Source organism: Vicugna pacos, chromosome 11 (genome assembly GCF_048564905.1).
Source record: "Vicugna pacos chromosome 11, VicPac4, whole genome shotgun sequence".
In the NCBI taxonomy this organism is placed as follows: Eukaryota; Metazoa; Chordata; class Mammalia; order Artiodactyla; family Camelidae; genus Vicugna; species Vicugna pacos.
In genome coordinates this window covers 95,352,090-95,374,072 of record NC_132997.1, presented here as the reverse complement: position 1 = coordinate 95,374,072, position 21,983 = coordinate 95,352,090, and the positions used below count along the sequence as shown (strand labels likewise).

The following is a 21,983-nucleotide window of genomic DNA, read 5'->3' as shown; positions in this document are numbered from 1 at the left end:
TATCTCCCACTGCCCGCCATGGGCCGAGGCTCTGAACGGTGCATATTTGGGCAATTTAAAATCAATCAGTAGGTACCAAAGTGAGCTGGTGCCACAGGGACACATGGGGAGGCTCACACTGTCTCACCGCTACTTGAACACAGGCTGAATTTTACCTTCAGCTAAACAGTGTGTAACCAGGTTATTCTCCCAACTGTTGGTTCTGTGAAAACTACGTGAATTTCTGGCAAATCTTTGTAGCCCAAGTTTAGACGGTTTTGCTTTCAATAGTGAAGATACAACCTATAAAAAGCAAGATCTGGAAGGACCAAACTGTTTCCAAGTGCTTTAACAAAGAAAAAAGCACAAAAATATTTATGGGCATATAGAAAGGTAAAGTTCACAACATCTGGCATCCCAGTTGAAAAATGATCAGACATGCAAAAAAAGACAAACAGTACACACAATGAAGAGGGAAATGAATCAAAACTGACCTGGAACTGACACAGCTGTGAGAATTAGCAGACAAGGACGTTCAATCAGTTATTGTAACTGTATCCATATGTTCCCAAAGTAGAGACACAGAAGGTAAAAGAAAAGATCCAAATCAAGGTTCTAGAGATAAAAACTACAATCTTTAAAACAAACAAACAAACAAAAAACACTGATGGAATTAAAGCCAGACTAGACAATGCAGAAGAAAACATTAGTGAACTTGAAGACACAGCAACAGAAACTATCCAAAATGAAACACAGGGAGAAAAACTAATTTCTAAAAAATGAACAGAGAAACAGTGAGCTATGACAGCACTTCAAAGGGCCTAGTGTAACTGGACGCCCTGAAAGTAAAATGAGAGAGGAAGAGACAGACACAACACTTGAAGAAATAATGGCTCAAAAAATTTCTAATTCAACAAAAATGATAAATCCACAGCTCCAAGATTCTAATCAACACCAAGAACAAGAAACACAAAGAAAACTACATCAAGGCACAACACAATCAAATTGCTCAAAATCAGTGACAAGAAAAAAAAAACTTAAAAACTGGAGAGGAAAAAAAAAGGCATGTACAGAGAAACAAAGACATGAGACTTCTCATTGAAAACAATGCACATGAGAAAACAGCGGAATACCATCTTTCTGGAGCACCGTCTTAAAAGTACTGGAAGTGGGGGGAGTGCTTACCTAATACACTATATGCAGCAAAATTATCTTTCAAAAGCAAAGGTGAAATAAAGGCATTTCCAGACATCTAAAGCTATAAGACTTCGTCACCAACAGATCCACACACAAGAAATGTAAAAGGAAGTCCTTCAGGCAAAAGGAAAATGGTACTAAATAGAAATATGGCTCTACATAACAGAATGGACACCTCTGGAAAGGATGCCCAGGGGCACATGGTGACCTTTCTAGCCTTTCATCCCTCAGCTCAGATGGCCACCACCTTTCAACCCCGAGGCTGGGTTCTGGGGCCCTCCCAAAGTGCTCTGTGATTACCCCCTTGCATTGCGTGCACCTGCTGCTTTATAATGGTCATTCATCTCACTCCTCCAAGAGGTGTGAGCCCCTTGAGGGCAGGCTCTGTGCTAATCCTGGCACTCAGCTGATGATTGACACAAGTTTGTTGAGTGAGTCAGTGGTGGTGGGAACATGGTGAGTCACAAACATAGTCCCCACTCTCATGAAGTTCACAGTCAAAGGCAGGTAACTGCACAAACACATAGCCAGGGAGGAAAAGCGCAGGGGGCTGTGAGGCTTGACCTCATGGGGTTGATGGTGGTCAGGGAAGGCTTCCTAGAGGAGGTGAGATTTTGCGCTTCAATCTCAAGGGCAAGAGAAGTCAACCAGGTTAGGGGGTTTACTGGAAGGGGTCAGAGCCTCCCAGGCAGGAGATCACATTTATACCAACGACCCATCTGCCACCGTTCACCAGGGCAGGCCACACAATAAATTCCCAAAAGCACAGATCAATAAGCTTGAAGCGAATGTCCTTGGAAACTTCTCCCCAGCAGGCCTTCAAATAAAGAGGAATCATGAGGAGCTTGTGGAAAACGACAAAGGCTGAGCTGGGGCCGCATCAGGGAGGTAATTTCAGGTAAATAGGAGGCTTTTCTAACAGTCAGCAGGGGATGCCTCAGAGGGACCAGGCCCCCATCACTTAAGGACACTCAAGCAGAGGCCAGAGGGGAGGGATATAGTTCAGTGGTAGAGCCCACGTGCACAAGGTCCTGGGTTCAGTCCCCAGTACCTCCATTAAAGAAACCAAAAAAAAAAAAAACAAAAGAAACAGAAAGCAAAAAAAAAAAAACAAAAAACAAAAACAGGCAGAGGCCACAGGGCCTCCATCAGAGAAGCTACAGGGGGACTCTGGCCCCCAGGAGATCTTGGGCAACACTTGATGCCCACAGTGCCGAGAATTCTGCCAGCGGCAAGGAGCCACACCCGCTGTAAGATGTACCTGAAATAAACTGCATTTCTTCCCAGTGAATATTCTAAACTTCATACTTTTCACTAATTTTCTCTGATCTTTCCTCTGCGTTAATGCACGTTTCCCCAAGAATGTTATGCGTACTGGGCATACATACAGTATTTGGTTTGAGGTAGAATAAGGACGTGCATCTTTAATGTAATTGTTTGAATTTATTTTTAGAGTAATCTATTTATGGTGAGTGGTTCTGGTTTTCCATTTACAGCAGTGATCAAAAGTTCCTTTTAAAATACATTGAAGTTTATAAAGTGAATCAACTTAAACCAACTTTAAGTAAATCCTGCCACTAAGGACGAGCACCCAGACATGGTAAATTTGGAATTTCTTTTTCCCTATAATGACCGATGCTGGGGAAAACACTGCCAAGCCCAAATGGGGTTAGTTTCGTGTCTACGAGCCCTCACACAGCTGTGTGGAATTACCAATCACCCAAGCAGCAGCAGCCAGTGGAAACGCGTTTCCCTGGAGTGGGGGCAGCCACAGAGACCACTGTGAGTCCAAGGGTACCTGCAAAGCCAGGGTCACCTGGGCGACCACACTGCTCACCAGAGAGGGCGGGGGCAGGGGAGCACCTGGCTTAGGCAGCCAGGCCAGCCACAAGCCCCAGGATGGGATCTACTTTGCATTTCTCAAGGAGTTGTCTTGACACTGCTGGGTCAGCCTCTGAACATCCACAGCGTTCCAGCTGTCTGTTACTGGGGGCTGTATTGCTAGAGAGTGCCTTGGAAATGAAACGAGTCTTCCACTTATTAAATGTCATGCCTGGCATCCTCCAAGCTCTGGGTAAAATAAAATTTTGTGCATGCACACATGTGCTTGTAGCAGAAATTCCCAAGGCAGCAGAAATCCCTCCCGCTACAGAATATTGACTCCCAGGTCTACCCGGGCGAGGACATTTGTCGATGTGGCCAGTGGAGACGGACCCAGAGCAATCTGGGCCCTTGGAGGAAGAATACGGAGCAGGAGCAGCAGCGGCAGCAGCGGTTCTGCATGACAACCGCTGCCCAGGCCGAGGCAGAACCCAGAGCCCGGTGTGAGGGGCGGGGGCCGGGGGCGCCAACGGTGTGCAGCCGCCCGGCGCGGTGATGCCTGTCTGGCCAGCTTGTGGGCTCCGCATACCTAAACGCCTCGGGCCCCTGGGGATCTCACAGATTTACTGTCGGTGAAGGGCAATAATCACACAAGGAGGAGCAATTATTGCCAAATCATTTAGGATTTAAAAAATCATTGGCAAGAAGATAGAGGTCAAGAGGTGCGCTGTCGGGGGAAATAAAGAAACCCTACCTGTCAGGCCTGGGCTGCACTTCCTTTCTGACTGCAGTATGGCTCAGGGAAGACGGAGACACACGCCAAGAGGTCGGATGGGACGGAGATCTGAGAGCCGGAGGCGCCACCAGACCCCTTTAGGCGGGTTTTCGGGTTTGGGTTAAAAAAAATTTATTTGCCCTTCTTAAATACTGGTCTGTCTGCCCTTGTCTCCTCTTCACCATCCCAGGTGCCAGGGGAAGAACCCGTCCTCACAGGGGGCGATGTTTGGAACACACACTTCCAGTGCCAAAGAGCTTTCCCAAGAAAGCCCATGCTTTCTGAAGTTTCTAGCCATCCCGGGGCTCTGCCGGGAGGGGCACTTCTCCCTCCCACGGGGCAGCACACAGCAGGGCTGGTGAAGGAGCAGTGGGTGCAGCCTGCACTTCAGCCCCGGGGACACACCCCCGGTCGCAGAGGCCTCGAGAGGACATCTAGCACTGAGAAGAGCCCGAGACCCTCCGTCTGCAGGCTCAGAGCAACCAGGCCTTCTCGGGCACCTGGGGGTGCTCAGCACTAAAGAATTTCCCCCACTGTCTGACATGTTCATAAGAAGTAAGATCAACACAGCAAAACTCAAAGAAATTATTTTATAAAAAGTAAGAAACAATGGTGCCGGTGAAGATGCTGGGAAATGAGTACATGCATATATTGCATATACAGCTGGTAAGGAGGCTGAACTGACACCACGTTTCTGAAACAGAAATAAACAACGTGCACCATGGCCCGACAACTACGCCACTAGGATTTCTAAGAAAATAATTTGAAATGCACAAAAGGATGTATGTACAAGGGTTATGTACAAGGCAGAAACTGGAAGTAATCTAAATGTCCAACAATAGGGGATGGGTAAAGTACATTACGGCAGTAAGGATGGGAATACAGCCTGGTGCTTAAGAAGGTTATGGTCGTCCATATGACGGAATGCTATGCAGCAAAAATTACTCTGTGGAAGTGCTTGCATTTCCACGAAGGAAACTGTTCCCAACACAATATTAAGGGGAGGGGGGGATCAGGTTTCAAATAGCAGGTACAGGATTATCCCAATTTTGTCTTAACAATGTATATACAGACACAAAAAAAACTGGAAAGCTTGAGCATGATTTCTGTTATTCCAGATTAGTGGAAGGATGAACAATTTTTTCCCTTGTACTTTCTGAGTTTTATCCATCTCCTTCAACAAACAGGAGTTACTTCATAATCAAATTTTTAAAGATTTTTAAGGAGAAAGTAAAATCAACTTTTCAAAAAAAGGCTTTAGGGGAGGAAATGTCTTAGGAAAATAAAGACATGAGATTTTAAAGATGCCTTATGACCAAGACAGAGCACAAAGGCAACCTCAGAGCTGGCAGTTCCTGGAACTCTGCCCGTGGCTGGAGGCAGGGGGCTGCAGAAGTCACTCCTCCTGGCCCTCTCTCTCCCAGTGCTCACAGCAAGTAACCCTGAACAGACGCCCAAAGACCAAAGACCATGCACACAGCTTGGGGGTTGGATGGGCCAGGGCAGCATTCAGCCAACAAACAGGAGAAGACAAGCTTTCCAGACACATACCTGAGGTGAAGGAGGCCATGAGACAAATGAGTGGCCCCAAGTGGCCCCACATGGACATTCACACCTCACCCACAGGCCTCCCCACCAAGGGCACAGGCTCTCTCCACGGCCCCGTAGCTAGAATCAATACCCTGAGAACCTGCGAGCGAAATGATGGGGCAGGTCCTTGTTTTATGCCCCGCCCTCTCTGGATAAACCTACAAACTTCGCCCTCTTTTCACCTCCATTTTTGACAGGCTGTCCTGAAGGTGCTCACCCTCACCACCCAAAATCTTGTCTAACTTTATTTTCTATATTGGGCCAAAAAGATGTATTTTAATATTTTTCAAAAGAGAAAATGCTATTGTACAACTGAACCTAAACATTCTGGTATGTTGCTGGCCCCTCCTAGAGGACTGGGCACAGCAGAGACCTGGAGGGGACTGGGTCCTCGTGCCTCATCAGCAGAGTAACCCTGGCTTCAATAGTTGGCTTTTCTGTGACTTTTCTCCAGTGCCCTGGTTCTCAACAGGGGGGCCCTTTTGTTCCCCTGGGACATTTGGTAATGTCTTGGAGACATCTGTGGTTTCACAACTTGGGGAGGAGATGGGTACCTCCCACCACAAATAATGACCTGGCCCCAAAATGCCAATAGTGCGGGGCTGAGAGATCCTGCCTTAACCTTAAGATGGAAATGCAAGTACCTGTGACAGGGGATTGGAATAAGGATTTCACGAAATACCTGGATATGTAGGAGATCCCCGGGGTGCCCAGCACACTTGGTGTGCCAAGTATTTAAGGCCTGTCCTCTCCAAGCCTCGGGCTCCTCATCTGTGAAATGGGTGCGCCCAGCTTCCAAGCTGCTGCATGTTGGCTTCTGGTGCTGACCAAGCACTCTGGCCTAAACAGTCCCAATTTCCATTAAACCTGCACAACTGGCAGCTGACGGAACTTCTTAGATTATGGAAAGTTGCCAAAACCTTCACATCATTGGGGCTTTAGTATGAAGCTATAAAGGGCCTGGTCACCTCTAGGAGGTTTGAATTTCCAATCTATTAGAGTAATACCAGCAATCTATTATTTCTAGGCTATTGAGGAAAGGTTAAAATGAAGATTGGATTTGGGGAGTTATATCCATTCTGACTGCAGGCTGGAAACTCCTCGGCTGCAAGAAGCAAGCCTAGGTCTGGGAAGAAGCAGTTACCAAGGGAAATGACTGGTGATAACTTTATTGATTAAAGCAGCTTGAAAAATGTAAGGTTTGCCACCGCCTGGCACTTCAGCAGCAAGACAGCTGCTCACAGCCATTTTCATTAAAAATAGAGAAGCAGGAACAGAGAAGTATTACGTTGTGCATAAGACACAGTTCATTCAAAATGGTCTTATTTTGAAATACTGCTTTGAAATGTCTATACATCCTGAGGCTCAAATACCATTAATGAACACTGTAGAAAAACGGTGGGGTTGGGGTGTTAAGAACACGCAACTGCCACTCAACCGTCTGTCAAGAGGAGAGACAGCGATGACATCTGAGGGCAAAAGAGAGAATGATAGTGTGGGAGCTAAATAAGATTCAGCTTTGCCACATGAGCTCAGAGCCACCAGAGAAAACAATTCCTCAGCTCCCACAGATGTTCGTGATGCGGGACAGCACGGGGACCACCCAGCAGACAAGAGACCCGCCAGGAATCCAAAACCCTCAGCCCTGACCGCTGACACCCTGGCACCCGCCAAATGAGAAGCCCGATCAACTTGACCCCCGAAAGGGCCTCGGCTCCTCTTTGGGGCATGGGGAGGGCAGTTTCTCATTCAGAATGTAAAAGATGCCAACCGTGAAAGTAACTGGAAAATACCCAACAAACAAAAGTTGGGGGCGGAGGGATTAACCAAGGTCAGCCACAGAAAGACAACCAGAAATAACGTCTTACTCTTCAGTTCCTCTGGTCTTATGTTCTAGGCAGTGACAGGTTTTTATTTTGTTTGTTGGGGGAGGCGGGGCACTGGGGGGTCGTTTGAGATGGTTGTGAACACAGTGCTTATCTAATCCTGAATATTGGTTTTTAAATTCAGATTCCAACAGTTAACCTTGCTTCCCCTCGATAACAAATTATCTTCAGAATTCATTCTCTCAAATGCATCCTATGAGTAGGATACAAATATATACACAGTTGTTGATATTTAAGAAATGGAAAGATAAGCCATAGTATTTATAAAAATGGCTACAAGGAGAGACGTGCCGGGAGGCATCAGAAGGGAAAGGACAGAAGCCAGGCTTCCTGGAATGTATCTTGATTCGTGGATTTGATTTCAGACCCACGTGAAATTTTACATAACTATGAAAAAAAAGTTCAAATACTGAAAAACCAGTCCCTTAAAAATTGGAAGAAAAGTGAATTTAAGGAGGGTCCTTTTGGTGACACACCACCCTCTGCCACTCAGAAAGGAAAAGAAAAACCTTAGCTTGAAAAAACAGTATTTGGCTAAAAAATCTCTAGAAGGATATGCTCTAAGCAAACAAGAAAAACAAAACAAAACAAAACAAAAACTGTCAGAAAAAGAAATCTTAAACAGTACCGGTAATCAGCCTTACTGTACTCACTAACCAGCCATCACAGAGATGCCGTGTCTTGCAGTCCAGTCCACGCCAGTCACACCACTATCCCAGTTTTGGTGGCACTGCCAGGACTGGTGGTGGCACCCACTCTTTTGTGTCTGGCTTCTTTCACACAGCATCGTGTTTTTGAGATTCACGACTCTTGCGTGTATTATGGGCTAAAACAAATGATTATGTTGGTATTCTAGAGAGCCAGGATTTTTGACATGAAGAAAGGAAACACAGACATCTGATGGATGGGATCAAGTGAAAACCCACAGGCCTAAGCCTGAATCAGAAGTTTCAGTATAAATTCGTGATGTACTTCATGTTTAAAGATACGTATTTTTTTGACCCTTGTGGACTAATAAGGCTCGGAAATGATGCCCAACTCGGTAGCGGTAAGAACCATTAATGTTCTGATTGTGGTTTCTAAATACTGTTTTCCACTAAAGGTAAGCACGGCTCCTTGGAAGGATGGCAGATTCCAGGCCTAGCACAGCGATGTGCAAAGCATGTGGGGCTTTGATTCAGTCTGTCCAAACAGCTCATAACACCTCAGAGACCTCTGGGGTCAGGTCAACAGGACTCTGACCAGCTTGAAGAGGCTTCCACTGATCAAAGATACAATACTTTGAGCATGAATTATAATGGTAATGGATTGGAACACATCAAATGTGCTTTTATCCACTTATTTATAGTGATATATGTAGTTTTAAATCTCCTTTGTTACCTTGGAAGGTGTTAGAGAATCAATTCATTATTTTGAAAACAAATAATAGGAAAGAAACAAGCGTTTATCTGGAGTTTCCGATATGAACTGTCCTTCAGGGGAACAGATAGTGAGGAATTTCCTATATGGAAGAAATCCAGAGAGAAAATGAAGAAGGGATGAGAGAATTCAGACATCCCATTCTGCAGCCCTTAATGAACGAATGGAGATATGCACCGACCATCAGTAGCTGCTAACACCACAGAAGCAGGCAACTGGACGCTCTGTGCCTCCCGATGGGGGTCACACCACCACCTAGACAGCAGTTGTCAAAAAACTGACACAGACTCTGAGCCTCTAGATCTAAGCACCCACACACAGGAAGCAGGGAGGACGGGAGCACGAGGAAGGACAGCACTGGAGTGCAATCCACAAAACCTAGGGAAACAAAAAGGAGATGGGGGGGTAGCGCGAAGGGACAGATTAGAAACCACTGGAGAATCCCACCCACCAAGCACAGTGCAAGGACCTCACTTGGATCCTGATTCAAACAAACTGCAAGCACATAAACAATTATAAGACCATTAGGGAAATGTGACTAATGACTGGATACTTGATGAAATTAAGGGATTACTGTTAGTATTATTTAGATGTGATCATGACATTATCAACATTTTTAAAAAAGAACTATCTTTTAGAGACTTTAGAAATATTTACAGATGAAGTGATATGATTTCTGGGAGATGATTCGAAATAATCTAGAGGAGAGGAGTAGGTGGAGGTATAGATGAAACAAGTGGTTATTCATCTAGAAAGAGGTCCTGATGACCAAATATGGGGCAATTTGAGCAACAAAATAACAATAGAAAAGGACTGTGACTCATGGAATAAAACAAACTTCCTTGAGCCCACGCTGGAAAGAATAAAAAAGTAAATGAGAGAAAAAGGAAAGCTCTTCCTTATGGTAAATCTAATCAACAAATTAGAAGGAATGAAGGAAACAGAATCGCCATTTTGGCAAACATGGCAACGAACTGTTTCAGGTAAGAACTGTCAATAGATGCTCAAGGTAGGAGGGGAAAGAATGGCAGGAAAGAGCATATTTACATAGTGTCAACCTCCCCCGTCCCCCACCCCACACACACACACAATGCTTGTTAGTCACAAATGGACAACAGTAACTCTGCAGTGGAGAACAGGCACCTCCGAAGAGGGTCAAAGTGACCATCACCCATCATGGGCAAAGCGCTCTCATGTGCCTCCCGATGGGATGGACCAGGAGGGCACAGCACTGTGTCTGGGAAATGCATAAGCAGGATTAAATGTGCCAGAAATGCATAACCTAAAATTACATCATGAGGAAACATGAGGGACATTCTACAAAAGAACCAGCCGGGACTCTTCAAAAATGCCATGGTCCTAAAAGACGAAGACAGACCGAGGAACTGCTCAGAGTAAAGGGCACTAGGGGGCGGGACACTAAACCAGCGTGGGGGTCCCTGGGTTAGTCAACTCCGTTTCAAGGCTAATGTCCTGATTTTATAATTATTCTGCGATTGTTACATAAGATGTTAGCATTTGAAGAGGCTGGGGGTAAAGGCACGTGGGAATTCTCTGTACTGTTTTTGCAACCTCTTTGTACATATGAAATTGCTTTAGAGTGAACGGTTAAAAACGATTATTAAAAGGGCTGACTGATGATTACTGAAGCTCAGTTGTGGGTACCTGTTACTCTCTCAGTTTGCTCAGGTATTTGAAACGTTCCACGATAAAAAGTTAAAAAGAAGCAGGGAGGGTGTAGCTCAGTGGTAGAGCACATGCTTATTAGCAGGCACGACATCCTGAGTTCAATCCCCAGAACTGCCTTAAAAAAAAAGTTAAAAAGAAATGTTTAAAGAGACAAAACCACCGCATGTAAGGTATAAACCTTTCTGGATCTGATTCAAAAAAGAAAAATCAGAGTAAAAAAATATTTCTGAGACAGCCAGGGAAATTTAAATAAGGACTGACATTAGATAACACTAAGGAATCACCATTGATTTTGTAAGGTGGGGTTTTTTCAATGTGATAAAATTTACCAACATAACCATTTTGAAGTGTACAATCAGTGGCACGAAGTACGTCCACAATGTTGTGCAACCGTCACCACCGTTTACTTCCCATTTTCATCCCCTGAAAAGGAGACCTCACACCCATCGGCAGGCACTCCCCACTCCCCCACATTCCCAGCCCCCAGCAACCACCAATCCGTTTTATGTCTCTATGGATTGGCCTCTTCTGAACATTTCGCACAAATGTTAAATATATTAAAATGTGGCCTTTTGTGACTGGTTCCTTTTACTTACCGTAATGTTTCCAAGGTTCATCCACACTGTAGCATTTATCAGTATTGCATTCTTTTTATAGCTGAAATATTCTTTTGTGACAATAAACCGCATTTTGTTCATCCATTCATTTGCAGATGAACATTTGCATTATTTCCACCTTTTGGTGATTGTGAACAGTGCTGCTATGAATATTCATGTATAAGTTTTTGTTTGAACACCTGCTTTCACTCCTTTTGGATAGACACCTAAGAGTGGAATTGTTGGGTCAGATGGTAATTCTATGTTTCATTTATTAACCCACCATGGAACCGTTTTCCACAGTGGCTGTTTTTCATAGTGGGTGCTCCACTGTACATTCCTGCCAGTATTCCTATACGAGGGTTCCAATTTCTCCACATCCTTGCCAACGTTTCTCATTTTCCTTTTAAAATTATGGCCATCCAAGTGGGTGTGAGGTGGGACCTCACTGTGGTTTTGACTTGTATTTCCCTAAGCACTGATGACGCTGAACATCTTTTTTGTGTGTTTGTTGGCCACTGTCAGGTGTCTTAATGCATTGTAATTAGGTCAAAAACAACCACCATTTTTTGAAAGGCATACTATAATTTGAAAGGATAGGATAACATTAAAGTACGAGGTTTGCTTTAAAATACAACAGCAAAAAAAAAAACAAGTAAATTTTTAAAAAGAAAAGGGACAGAAGAAGGGAATATGACAAAGTCTTTTCATTGTTGAGTCTGGGTGACAGATGTACGGGGAGAATCACCGTATCCTTCTCTCTGCTTTTGTGTATGTTTGAAGTTTGTCACAGTAAAACAAATTATAAATGTTGTCACTATGAAATGCAGGCGTGAAAACCAGGTTTCTATCCCTGCAGGCTTCACTCATTCAAAACATAAGCCTCTCCTTCTCTACCAGCCTCACAGGGCATTTCCCGGGGGTTTCTTGGGGAGCCACAAGACCTAAATTTTCTGACATCTGTGAATCTCAGGGGAGGTTTGGGTCCAGAGGTTCCAGACTTTGTGGCTGTGGGCTGTCTTTCTCTAAGCATCATGAGAAATCGATGCCCTAGACCAGAACACATGTGGGAAATTCGAGTCCAACAATACAGGAGCACCACGGTGATCCTGGGGGTACCAGCCTTGCCACAGCATGTGTCCAAACCAGACAGCAGGGCAGCCCTGGCCGCCTGCAGACATATGCCCATTGTTTCTTCAACAATACTGTCAAGAACCCATCGGCTGGAAGGGACCAACTCACACTACCTGGGAAGGGGAGGTGTGAGGGTGGGCACTGTGGATACTAAAATCGTAACTGCTTTTTCCTTCCTTTTAAGATACATGTTTGGAAAGCAACCTGTCTCAAAAAATAGTTCTAATGCAAAGGTGACAAGATGCATGATTTTATTCTTGCCTAGTCTTTAAATCTTGCTGTATATTGTCTTTCCAATGAAATACTTTTAATGTGCTGATGGAACCTGTCTATCATCCTTCCAGAGAAGCAGCAAAAGTCACTTAGGAAAAGCCACGGGTATTTCTGTTTCTCACTCTTCTCCTGAAGCTAATTTAACAGGTTGAAACCATTCAGTGGGCCTCCTTTGCTGTCTTTTTTCCCCCTTTCCAGTCTAATCAGATCTCATGGCGGGTGGCGGGGGAAGGTCCCAACTGGGCTGCCCGGCCAACCTCAAACCCATCTCAGGCATGGAGCGGCCCCGGGGTGAGCACTCTGGGTCTCCCCCGACAGCTGCCTCTGCACACACACTTCGTGGGGAGTCATCCTACCTGGTGGGCCTCCACTCCCATCTCTTGCAGGGCAGACTTGAAAAACTCGGGAGAAGGCTTCCCCACCACCTCCGCTTCGATACCACAGGCATACTGCGAAAAGAGAAAAGGACGTGATGGTTGGGAACAAGTTAACAGGTGAATGAACCACCTGAGCTGCAGGGAAATCCTGCCCCATGTGTGCACCCATGGGCCACAGGCCTCCAAAGGGCAAGACAGACGGGGCTGAGAGATCGCTTTGCAAGCAAGTGTCACAACTCTACATCGGGCTGCCCAGGGTGCTCAGAGCACCCACCACCAGGCGCCCTGCCATGTGCCTGAGCTCGCCAGGAGGCGGTCCACAGCGGGCCACCCCGACCATGCTCTCACCTGCATTCCTGCTTCTCCCCTCCTTTCTCCCCCTGCCCACTCCCACCTCTGTCAAAGGTCCTCCAGGGAAAAAGTCCAGGGCCCCATTTGCAGCCTGTCCATCCCTCCCACCTGAGTGCACATAGGCAGGAGCCAATGTAGCAGTGAGGACGGGCGGTGATACGAGCTGACCTGGGCAGGAGCCCGGGCTGGGGCAGCTGACCGGGCACAGGTCAGAGCAGGAGCCCCATCTGAGCCTTGCCTTGGAAACTGGAGAAGGGAGTTGGGAAAGAGTCCAGTTGGGATACACTGAGCTCGAGGTGCTGCAGACAAGCAGGGTCAGGAATGAGGCAGGTGGTTTGCACAGACACAAAGCCAAGAATCCGAGAGGAGAGTGGCAGAGAGTGGGCGGGGAGGGCCAGTGGGGTCAGCAGCAGGTGGTGCAGTAGGGGGAACAGAGTGATGACCAGGGCGACCGAGGGCCAAGCTCCAGAGGATGGGGGTGCCAGGCTTGAAGCCTCAAACAGGGGGGTCTATTCTGAAAACATAAAAGGCAGTTTGAACATTGAGCACACCCCCTTCTCCAGAAAGACCAGAAACATCCCAGTCGGCCCTGAGATCTGAAGAGGGTGTGGACAGACCCAGGGCAGGTACCTCAAGCGCCTTCATGTAGGGACCAACGTCCAGCAACAGGCCAGAGGTCTCCTTGTAGTAGCGTCTAGAAAAGAGAAGAGGACAAGGTGAAATGAGCCCAGAGGCCTAGGAAGTGCCCAGAGAAACTGCCCTGTCCTGGTTTTGTCGGCTCAAGAGAGGGTGACGGTCAGTTGAAACACCACGCTGAGAATGACAGACGGAGGTCAGCAGGACAGAGCCCAGCGGTGATCACCACACCCGGTGCCCGGGTGGGAGAGGCGGAGGCCAGCAGCTCGCAATCAGAACGGCCCCTGCTGCCAGCTTCGTGGGGACCCCGCCGCACTGACTAACGGGGCAGCTGGGTGCTAACAAAGAGAAACACAAGTGATCTGTGTTCTGGGAAAGGACAGCAGGTCCACAGAGCATGTGGCGAACCCCTAATTGCTAATAATTAACCCCTCATGCTGCCTGGAGAAGAAAACTCCATTAGTTCCACAGCCCCCTGCTGCATCTCCTGTTACCCAGGAGTCAGGGCCCAGATGCTTCTAGGAGAAGACAGCCATTTCTTCCTGCCTCACTGGAGGCCAAGAGAGCTTGGCTCACAGGAGCTTGCCTTCTGAAGACGGTTTCACGTCTTCACTCTTGCGAGCGCTGTGCTGAGGTCCAGCTGCCACTGCCTCGCCCACCCCAGGTCACACACAGGCTTCTCAGGACACATGGTGGACCAAGCCCAGTTCCCTCTGAGCAAAGCCATCTGACTACAAAGTGGAGGGAAGGTAGTTTACTCTGTGCTGCTGTGAAGACAGGGGTTAAGGGAAACCCAGGACTGTTAAAATGTTGTGAGACCCATCACATCAGGTGCACGACCTTCGAGTTTGGGAGACATTAAACAACACGTATGTGGAGAACCAAAGAGAAGCAAAGTGAAGCACTTTGACTTTCCACTTCTTTTTAACTGTGGGACTCTGGGCTGCTTAAGCCCTCTGGGCCTCAGTTTTCTACTCTGTAAAATGGGCAAAAAGAAACTCCAGTATCTACCTCATACGTTGTGAGGCTTGAGCAAACTAATACAGGCAAAGTTCTTAACGTGATCCCTGGAATGCAGAAACTGCTCCAAAAATGTCAGGGAAAATTGTTATAGACACCTGTTCACCCAGACTGAGACGAGCAGTAAGACAGGAGCCGGGGGAGAAAGAACGAACAGGGTCTTTCCAATTTGTGGGGGCTGAAACCTGTTCTGTGCCTACTGGAAATGGCAGAACTGAGCTCCTGGAAGCTGCCCCAGGGCTGTGCCCTTCCTCTAGCCCTGCCTGTCCCTCTCTGCACCCGGCTGAAGCCTTCCAGGATGCAGGAGCCTCACCGTCCGCGGCATTTACCCGGCGCTCAGGTGGACAGGGGCTCTCCTGACTTGCATTCTCCCCTGCCGGCCTCAGTAGCTTCAGCTAGGCTGCAAGGCTTCAGCCAAACCCCTGGCCTCGGCAAGGGCTGGTCCCCTGCCACTCACCCGTGTCAGGTGGATTACAGCCCGTTTGCTGAAGCCATGGGGGCATCTCCCATCACGATAGGACTCGGTCTCCAAGTGCACCCCAGGCCTCTCGGGCAGGGTCCGAGGCTCTGCACCCCAGAGGCCCAGCTGGGACACCGCACACTTTCAGGAAGCCACGAGAACTAACACTGCTTACTGAGCCAGGACCTGCAAATGTGCCCCTTTTTAAAAAGTGATCCCAAAACACAGGCTTTGAGGTCCCTACCTGCATTTGTCTTAAATCTGGAATTCAGACATCTATTTTGCATTTATATAGCCTCAAAAAAGTGTTTCCTCTCATTTTTCTCATTTCTACCATAAATTGCTTTGGTATGATATTTCCTCAGCGAGGTCCAGAGTCAGAAGGAAAGGCCAAGTAAAGCAAAATCTGGCCAAGAGGCAGAGGGAGATGCTGGGTGCTGGGGTCTGTGCTCGCGGTGCTGCAGCTAGCATCCGTGAACTCAGTCCTTCAAACATTCAGGACACAGCTGTCCGACAGCCCTTTGCAGGGGACACTCTCAGACCCAGCCTGCTCCCCAGGGACACCTGGTCTGGTGGGGAAGCAGGCAAGTCCACAGACAAACACAAAATGGCAGGATGTGGGCAGTGGTAAGGGGGACCCTGTGCTCTGCGCACTCTGACTGAGGAGGCTGGACATGCTGGGGACGGGGAGGCAGGGAGGCCTCCTAGAGAAGGAAACATCAAGGCTGAGAGGGAAGGTAAAGGGGGAGGAATAGAAGAGTCCAGGCCCGGGAGCCTCTCGGAACCGGCACCCTGCTGGGGACCCTCGGACCAGATGCTCCTCCAGGTGCTGAGAGCCACCCTCCTCACAAGGGGGCAATGGGAGGGGGTGTGGGGAGGGCCTCTCTGAGGACAGGGCATGTGAGCCAGGCACGGAGGACCAAGGCGAGGAAAGAATGCGGCCGGCATAGCAGAGGCTTACTCAGGCGCCAAAGAAAAAATTATAAAACAAGGCCGCTCTGTTGCAACACGCACAGCTCTGTTTGGAACTGAGGATTCTACGGGCCTCTGGCCCAGCGCGGCCTCAGCTCCGAGACGGCTGGAGGAGGCAGGAGCTGGTGCACCTCCCCCAGGAAAGGCCTCCCGAGGACACCCCCACGGCACTGCTTCTGCCCATCTCCTCCTCCTCCAGGTCTTCCTTCCACAGTGTCAGAAACCTGCACTTTCTTAGGTTTCAGTTTAGTCCTGATGGGAAGGAAACACTCAACGGGCCGCTAAAAGTACCCAATCAAAACCCTGTCTTTGGACACAACATTGTAAAATGACTATACTTCAATAAAAATATACATACACCCCCCCAAAAATACCCTTGTCTTTGTTACACTAATTTTTTGACCCTAAAGAAAAAATTGACTTCCGTAAATCAAAATTAGAAATCTCAATATTTCTTTTTTAACTGTATCTGGGCTTGTTTTTATAGTGCCCAGAATTTGTCTTTATTTCTTACTCATTCAGGAAAACAAAAAGTCATCTTGAAGGCCATCTGTTAGCTGTAAACATTTTCAGAGATACAGTAAATACAAGTACCTAATCAATTTTTTTAAATATAAAGACCCAAGCTACTCTTGGAACACAAGAGATTTGATATATTTATCTTTTTTTACTGGTGTACTAAAAGAAACAGCAGGCCTGGCAAGAATGGAGTGTTCCAGCCACAGAGAAGAAACTGTGGATTCTGGAAAGACAGGGAAAAGCTGGGGAGCAGTCAGATAGATTTTATGCGTTATTCTTCTGCCCTTCCGATTATTCAGCACAGCCTCCCTTAAAAATGACCACTTGACCTTTCCCACAAGAGCCATTAACCTTCCATAGTCTGTCGCGTAAACAGCTTAATTTTCTGACAGCGGCATGACAGAAGAAATTACAAAGGCAATTCCCACTCTCGGTCCAAACAGATGCCAAATGTAAATCACTTCGTTTCCAGGAGGAGGACATTCTGCCCCAGCGCCTCCGCCATCCTGCCTCCTTGGGGGCACCACGCAGCCCTGCTGTGGTGGAGGACAGCCCCTCACCATTGGCAACCCCCACTCCGATGTGACAGCAACTCTTCGTGGATCCTTGGGCTGTCCCAAGAAGCTATAACCCAAGCCTGAAAGCTGTTGGTTCCTTTCTCTGTTGTTTGATCACCCAACCTATAGCCGAAGCCAGAAGCCCCACCAGCTAGACGCTCCACTAGTTGCTTACTTGGAAAACAAACCCTTGCCTTACTATTGAATTTACTGCAGAATCACAAAGCTAAAAGAAACCGATTCCATATTTTTTTCTTTTTCAACATACCTATTTTGATTGCTATCCATAATCTGGAATTATAGCTTTTAATAATTAGAGACAATTTTAAGAAAAAAGTTTTAACAGAAATGAATTATAGCAGAGCTTCTTAAATGTGTTGTTCTCTAGTGACAGGCTGGTAACTTTAGGGATGCAAACAGGACATAGAGCATAGCCAGGAGCGTAAAAGGGTTAAGCAGGCCAGGTTCTCTGGTTGATAGGGACATAAACTGCAGAAGGTTGTTAGGTTAGAAAGGGACAGTGACAGTTAATTTTATGTCAACTTGGCTGGGCCAAGCTACCCAGATATTGGTCTAACAGTACTCTGGATGCTTCTGTGAAGATGTTTCTTAGATGAGATTAACATTTAAATCAGTGGACTTTGAGTAAAGCAGATTGCTCTCCATAATGTGGTGGGCCTCATCCAATCAGCTGAAGGCCAGACTGGAACAAAGTCTAACCTCTCCGAGCAAGAAGGAATCTGCCAGCAGACAGCCTTGGGATTCAGACTGCTACTCTTCCCTAAGTCTCCAGCGTGCCAGCCTACCCTGCAGATTTTGGATATACTTAACCTCCATAATCAAATTCTCTTTATATACAGATCTTCCTCAACTTATGATTGGGTTACATCCTGATAAACCTATCGTAAGTTGAAAATATAAGTAAAAAATGCAATTAATAAACCTTACCTACCAAATACCACAGCTTAGCCCAGCCTACCTTAAATGTGATCACTTACATTCGCCTACAATTAGGCAGAATCATCTAACACAAAATCTATTTTAGAATAAAACATTCATGATCTCATGTAATTTATTAAATACGGGAACAGAACAATTTTAAGTGTATCAGTTGTTCACCCTCACGATCGCGTGGCTGACTGGGCTCTCCACCACTGCCCAGTATCACAAGAGGGTATTTACTGCATCCAGGAAAAGATCAAAATTCAAAATTCAAAGTATGGTTTTCACTGCACATGCATAGCTTTCACACTATCATAAAGTCAAAAAATCCTAACTTGAACCATCACTAAGTCAGGGACTGTACATATATGTACCTCCACATCCTACTGGTTCTGTTTCTCTGGAGAACACTGACTAATACAGGACACTTCTCATTTACATGACAAACACACTAGAATGTTTGTAGTTCCTAAAAGAAATATTTCTCCTCTTTCCTTTCTTGAAATCTCTCTCGTTTGCCTATTTTGAAACAGACATAACCATGAAAAAATATTCCTCTACTGTGAGAAAGACAAACAAGACGAATGGCAATCGACTCTGAAGCTTGGAGAAGGGGTGACAGGAGGTGGTGGGGTCTGTGGTGAACCAAGACCAATGGAGGCTGTGGCTCCAGCCAAGCTGTGGTGTGCTCGGGAATGTGGGGCCAGTGCTGCCAGATCTTCTGATTTTTCAGAAGAATCCAGAAATTTTGTTACTTTATGTAAAATCTCCCAATTTTTAAAACAGGCTCAAAAAAAATTTAAGATCTTGTGTGGGCCAAATATCTGCTCTTGAATGTTGCCTAGAGGTGACACAGCACAGGCTCTGGGTGGCACTCTGGCTCTGCTGGCATTTACTGATGACAGAACCACGGTTTACTTCACCTCCCTATGCCTCAGTATGCCCCATCTGTAAAATGGCAGTGATACTGCCTACAGCTCATGGTGCTGTGGTCAGAAGTAAACACCGTGAACTACATAAAGTGCTTAGCAATGGCTGGTGGCCAGATAAAGTCCCTCTCGTGTTTAGTGGAACAGCCACCGTGTTCAGCAGACAGAGGTAGGAAGCTCCCAGTCACCAGGAGCACCTAAGCCGGGAAACGCTTCCTCAGAGATGACCACAGAATTCTTGCCCCGCACCAGAAGCTGGGGTGGGACCCCAGTATCCTTGCAACCATCCTTAGAGCCTATGATTCTAAAATCCTAGTACTGCTTCCATTGAGAACAGAATAAATCTGCTCAGCTTTCTGGAAAGCAACTTGGCAACATGTGTCCAGAACCTCAATAATACACATTATCCGAAATGCACGAAGATGCTGATCACAGCCTCACTTTGGTAGAAAATCAGAAACAACCTAAGTGTCCATTAGTAGGCATCAGTTAAAAAGCTACAGGAGAGACTGTTAAAAAAGAATTATAGGAATAACCTTGCTGCAGAGATATCTACTTATTGTATAGAAAAACATTTACAAAATATTATTTGGTGAACAGTTAAAAACAGGCAAAGACACTGCTGTTGCGAACACACCCATCCGTGATGATCCACCTGCACAGGGAGCCACGGAGAACATACACCAAAACGACGACAGCTGTTTTCTCGGGCGGTGGGACTGAACATTCTTTTTGTTTTTTTTCTTTTTGTTCATCTGTATTTTCTAATTTTTCTCCAATGAACGTGTGCGGTCTTGGTGGTAAAAGAGGTTAAGGAAAATAGTCAACATGGTTTTTTAAAAGAGATGGTGAGGTCTGGGCTAAAGACTCAGACAATAATGTTGGTCACAAACTCACGACCTTACAGAGACCGTGCTGTGCAGATGTGGGGCCCGGAAGAGAGCATCCCATGAGCCCTTAAGCCTATTTTCCACTATTAGGTGTCCCCTCGGCACAATCCATCCATGCCTTGTACTGAATCCTGTGGAAATGGACCTAAACTTGGGACAGTTAGCATGTGCCCCCTGAGATACCCAGGGGTCCCCTCTGCAGTGACCCTCCCGACCCTCCCCTGCCCCAGAGCCTCTCCCAGCCTCAGAGCCATGTGGAAGCTTGATGGGCCAGCTCCTGAAGATGGGGCATTCTAATAGTCTCAAAAATTATCAAAAGAGAGAAATGAAGAAATGAAGGGGGGGAAAAGCAAGAAAAAGGGAGGGAAGGGAAAGGAAGTCACTCCGTGCCCACTTCTCCCATCTTCTCTGAGGATTCTCTAAGTCAGAGATGCACGCAGCATCGTCCAAAGAGCCAGAAACGACTCTCCCTGCAGCCGACTTACCCTTTTCCCAGTGAGAGGAGCACAGGATTTTCCAGCTCCATGAGCACCTGGAAAGCTTTATTCATGTTTTGATAAGAAAAGCTTTCTCCTGCATCTGCAATTACGACACAGTTTGGGTTGGACGTGTCTATTTGATCAAATTCTGAGCGGACTCCTGGAAAGAGAGGAAGAAGGATGAAGCCAGGGGTGGCCTCCCTCCCATCCCCCACCAGCGACACCTGTGCCCGCAGTCGGCCTGTCCCTTTCTCAGGTGCTCTCTTCCATCCTCACAGCTGCCACGGGAGGTGGGCAAGGAAGGGGCATTACTCCCATTTTACAGATGAAGGAATTTTGGCTCCCCACAGTTAGAGGGCTTGTTAGGAGAAAGACGGACCTACCCCTGGGGCCCCCACCCCAACACCAGAATCACCCCAGGAGCTCCCTTAATTCAGTATTATAGTCAGGAAATCTGTTACTTTGCAACCAAGAGGGGAAATCTGCCTGGAAGGCACAAACTCCTAACTGGAGGGCAAAATGAGGCTGCCTGCAACCTTTCCAGAGTTGGTTCTGCTGGCTCCAAACTGTAAGAACCACTAACACCTTTCAGCCAAACCCCACTGGAGACAGGACAGCAGGACACATGTGCGTCCTAAATGTATGAACTCATCCCTGCCGGCCTCAGCACCAGCCCCCTCAGGAGTCTCCTCCTCCTCTATCCTCCCCATTTTGAATTAAAATAGGGAAAGCTGCAGGAATAAATCAAGTCACTGGCCTTATGTCTTAGTTCCTGGGAAGAAACATGCTCTCACCTATCCTGGTATTAGATGTTGACCTTTCTGAATTAAAAAAAAAAAAAAACTGAAGTAGGGGGAGAGTGTAGCTCAAGTGATAAAGAGCATGCTTAGCATGCATGACGTCCTGGGTTCAATCCCCAGTACCTCCTCTAAAAATAAAGAAATAAATCTAACTACCTCCCCCATTAAAAAAAAAGAATTTTTTTAATTGAAGTAACCACAATGAGATACCACTTCATACCCACCAGAATGGAGAGAGTTAGAAAGGCTGACAACACCAAGTGCTGGTGAGGGTGTGGAGCAGCAGGAATGTAAAATGATACGGGCCCTTCGGGAAAGGGGCTGGCAGTTTCTCATAAAACTGAACACACTTACCCTATGACCCAGAAAGGTCACTCCTAAGTGTTTATCCAAAAGAACTGCACAGGAATGATCACAGCAGATTGATTCCTAATGGCCTAAACCAGAAACAACTCAGGTGTCTAGCAACAGGGGAACGGATAAACAAACCATGGGATGTTCACGCAAAGGAATACCACTCTGCCGTCAGGCAGAAGAGACCTGCCGGTACGTGCAGATGAACAGCATGCCGGGGAAGGAAGCCCTACACACAAAGAAAGGGGCAACTCGGCAGGCCTGGGCGGCTCACGCCCTGCACGGCCAGAGAAAGGCGGTTTTCAGGGTGGGCCCTCCGTCAGCTCCCAGGAGACCAC

General features: G+C 46.8%; 1 protein-coding gene across 2 annotated transcripts in view; it reads right to left on the bottom strand.

Annotated features, from left to right (window-relative positions):
* The window catches only part of LHPP (phospholysine phosphohistidine inorganic pyrophosphate phosphatase), a 159,000-nt gene that overhangs the window by 83,768 nt on the left and 53,249 nt on the right, over positions 1-21,983 (bottom strand). For both annotated transcript variants that reach the window (XM_072972080.1, XM_072972079.1), the window contains 3 exons: positions 20,498-20,651; positions 13,718-13,781; positions 12,716-12,808 (listed from right to left, as the gene is read on the bottom strand). In XM_072972080.1, coding sequence (XP_072828181.1) covers positions 12,716-12,808; positions 13,718-13,781; positions 20,498-20,651 — 311 coding nt within the window. The remainder of the gene's footprint in view (positions 1-12,715; positions 12,809-13,717; positions 13,782-20,497; positions 20,652-21,983) is intronic.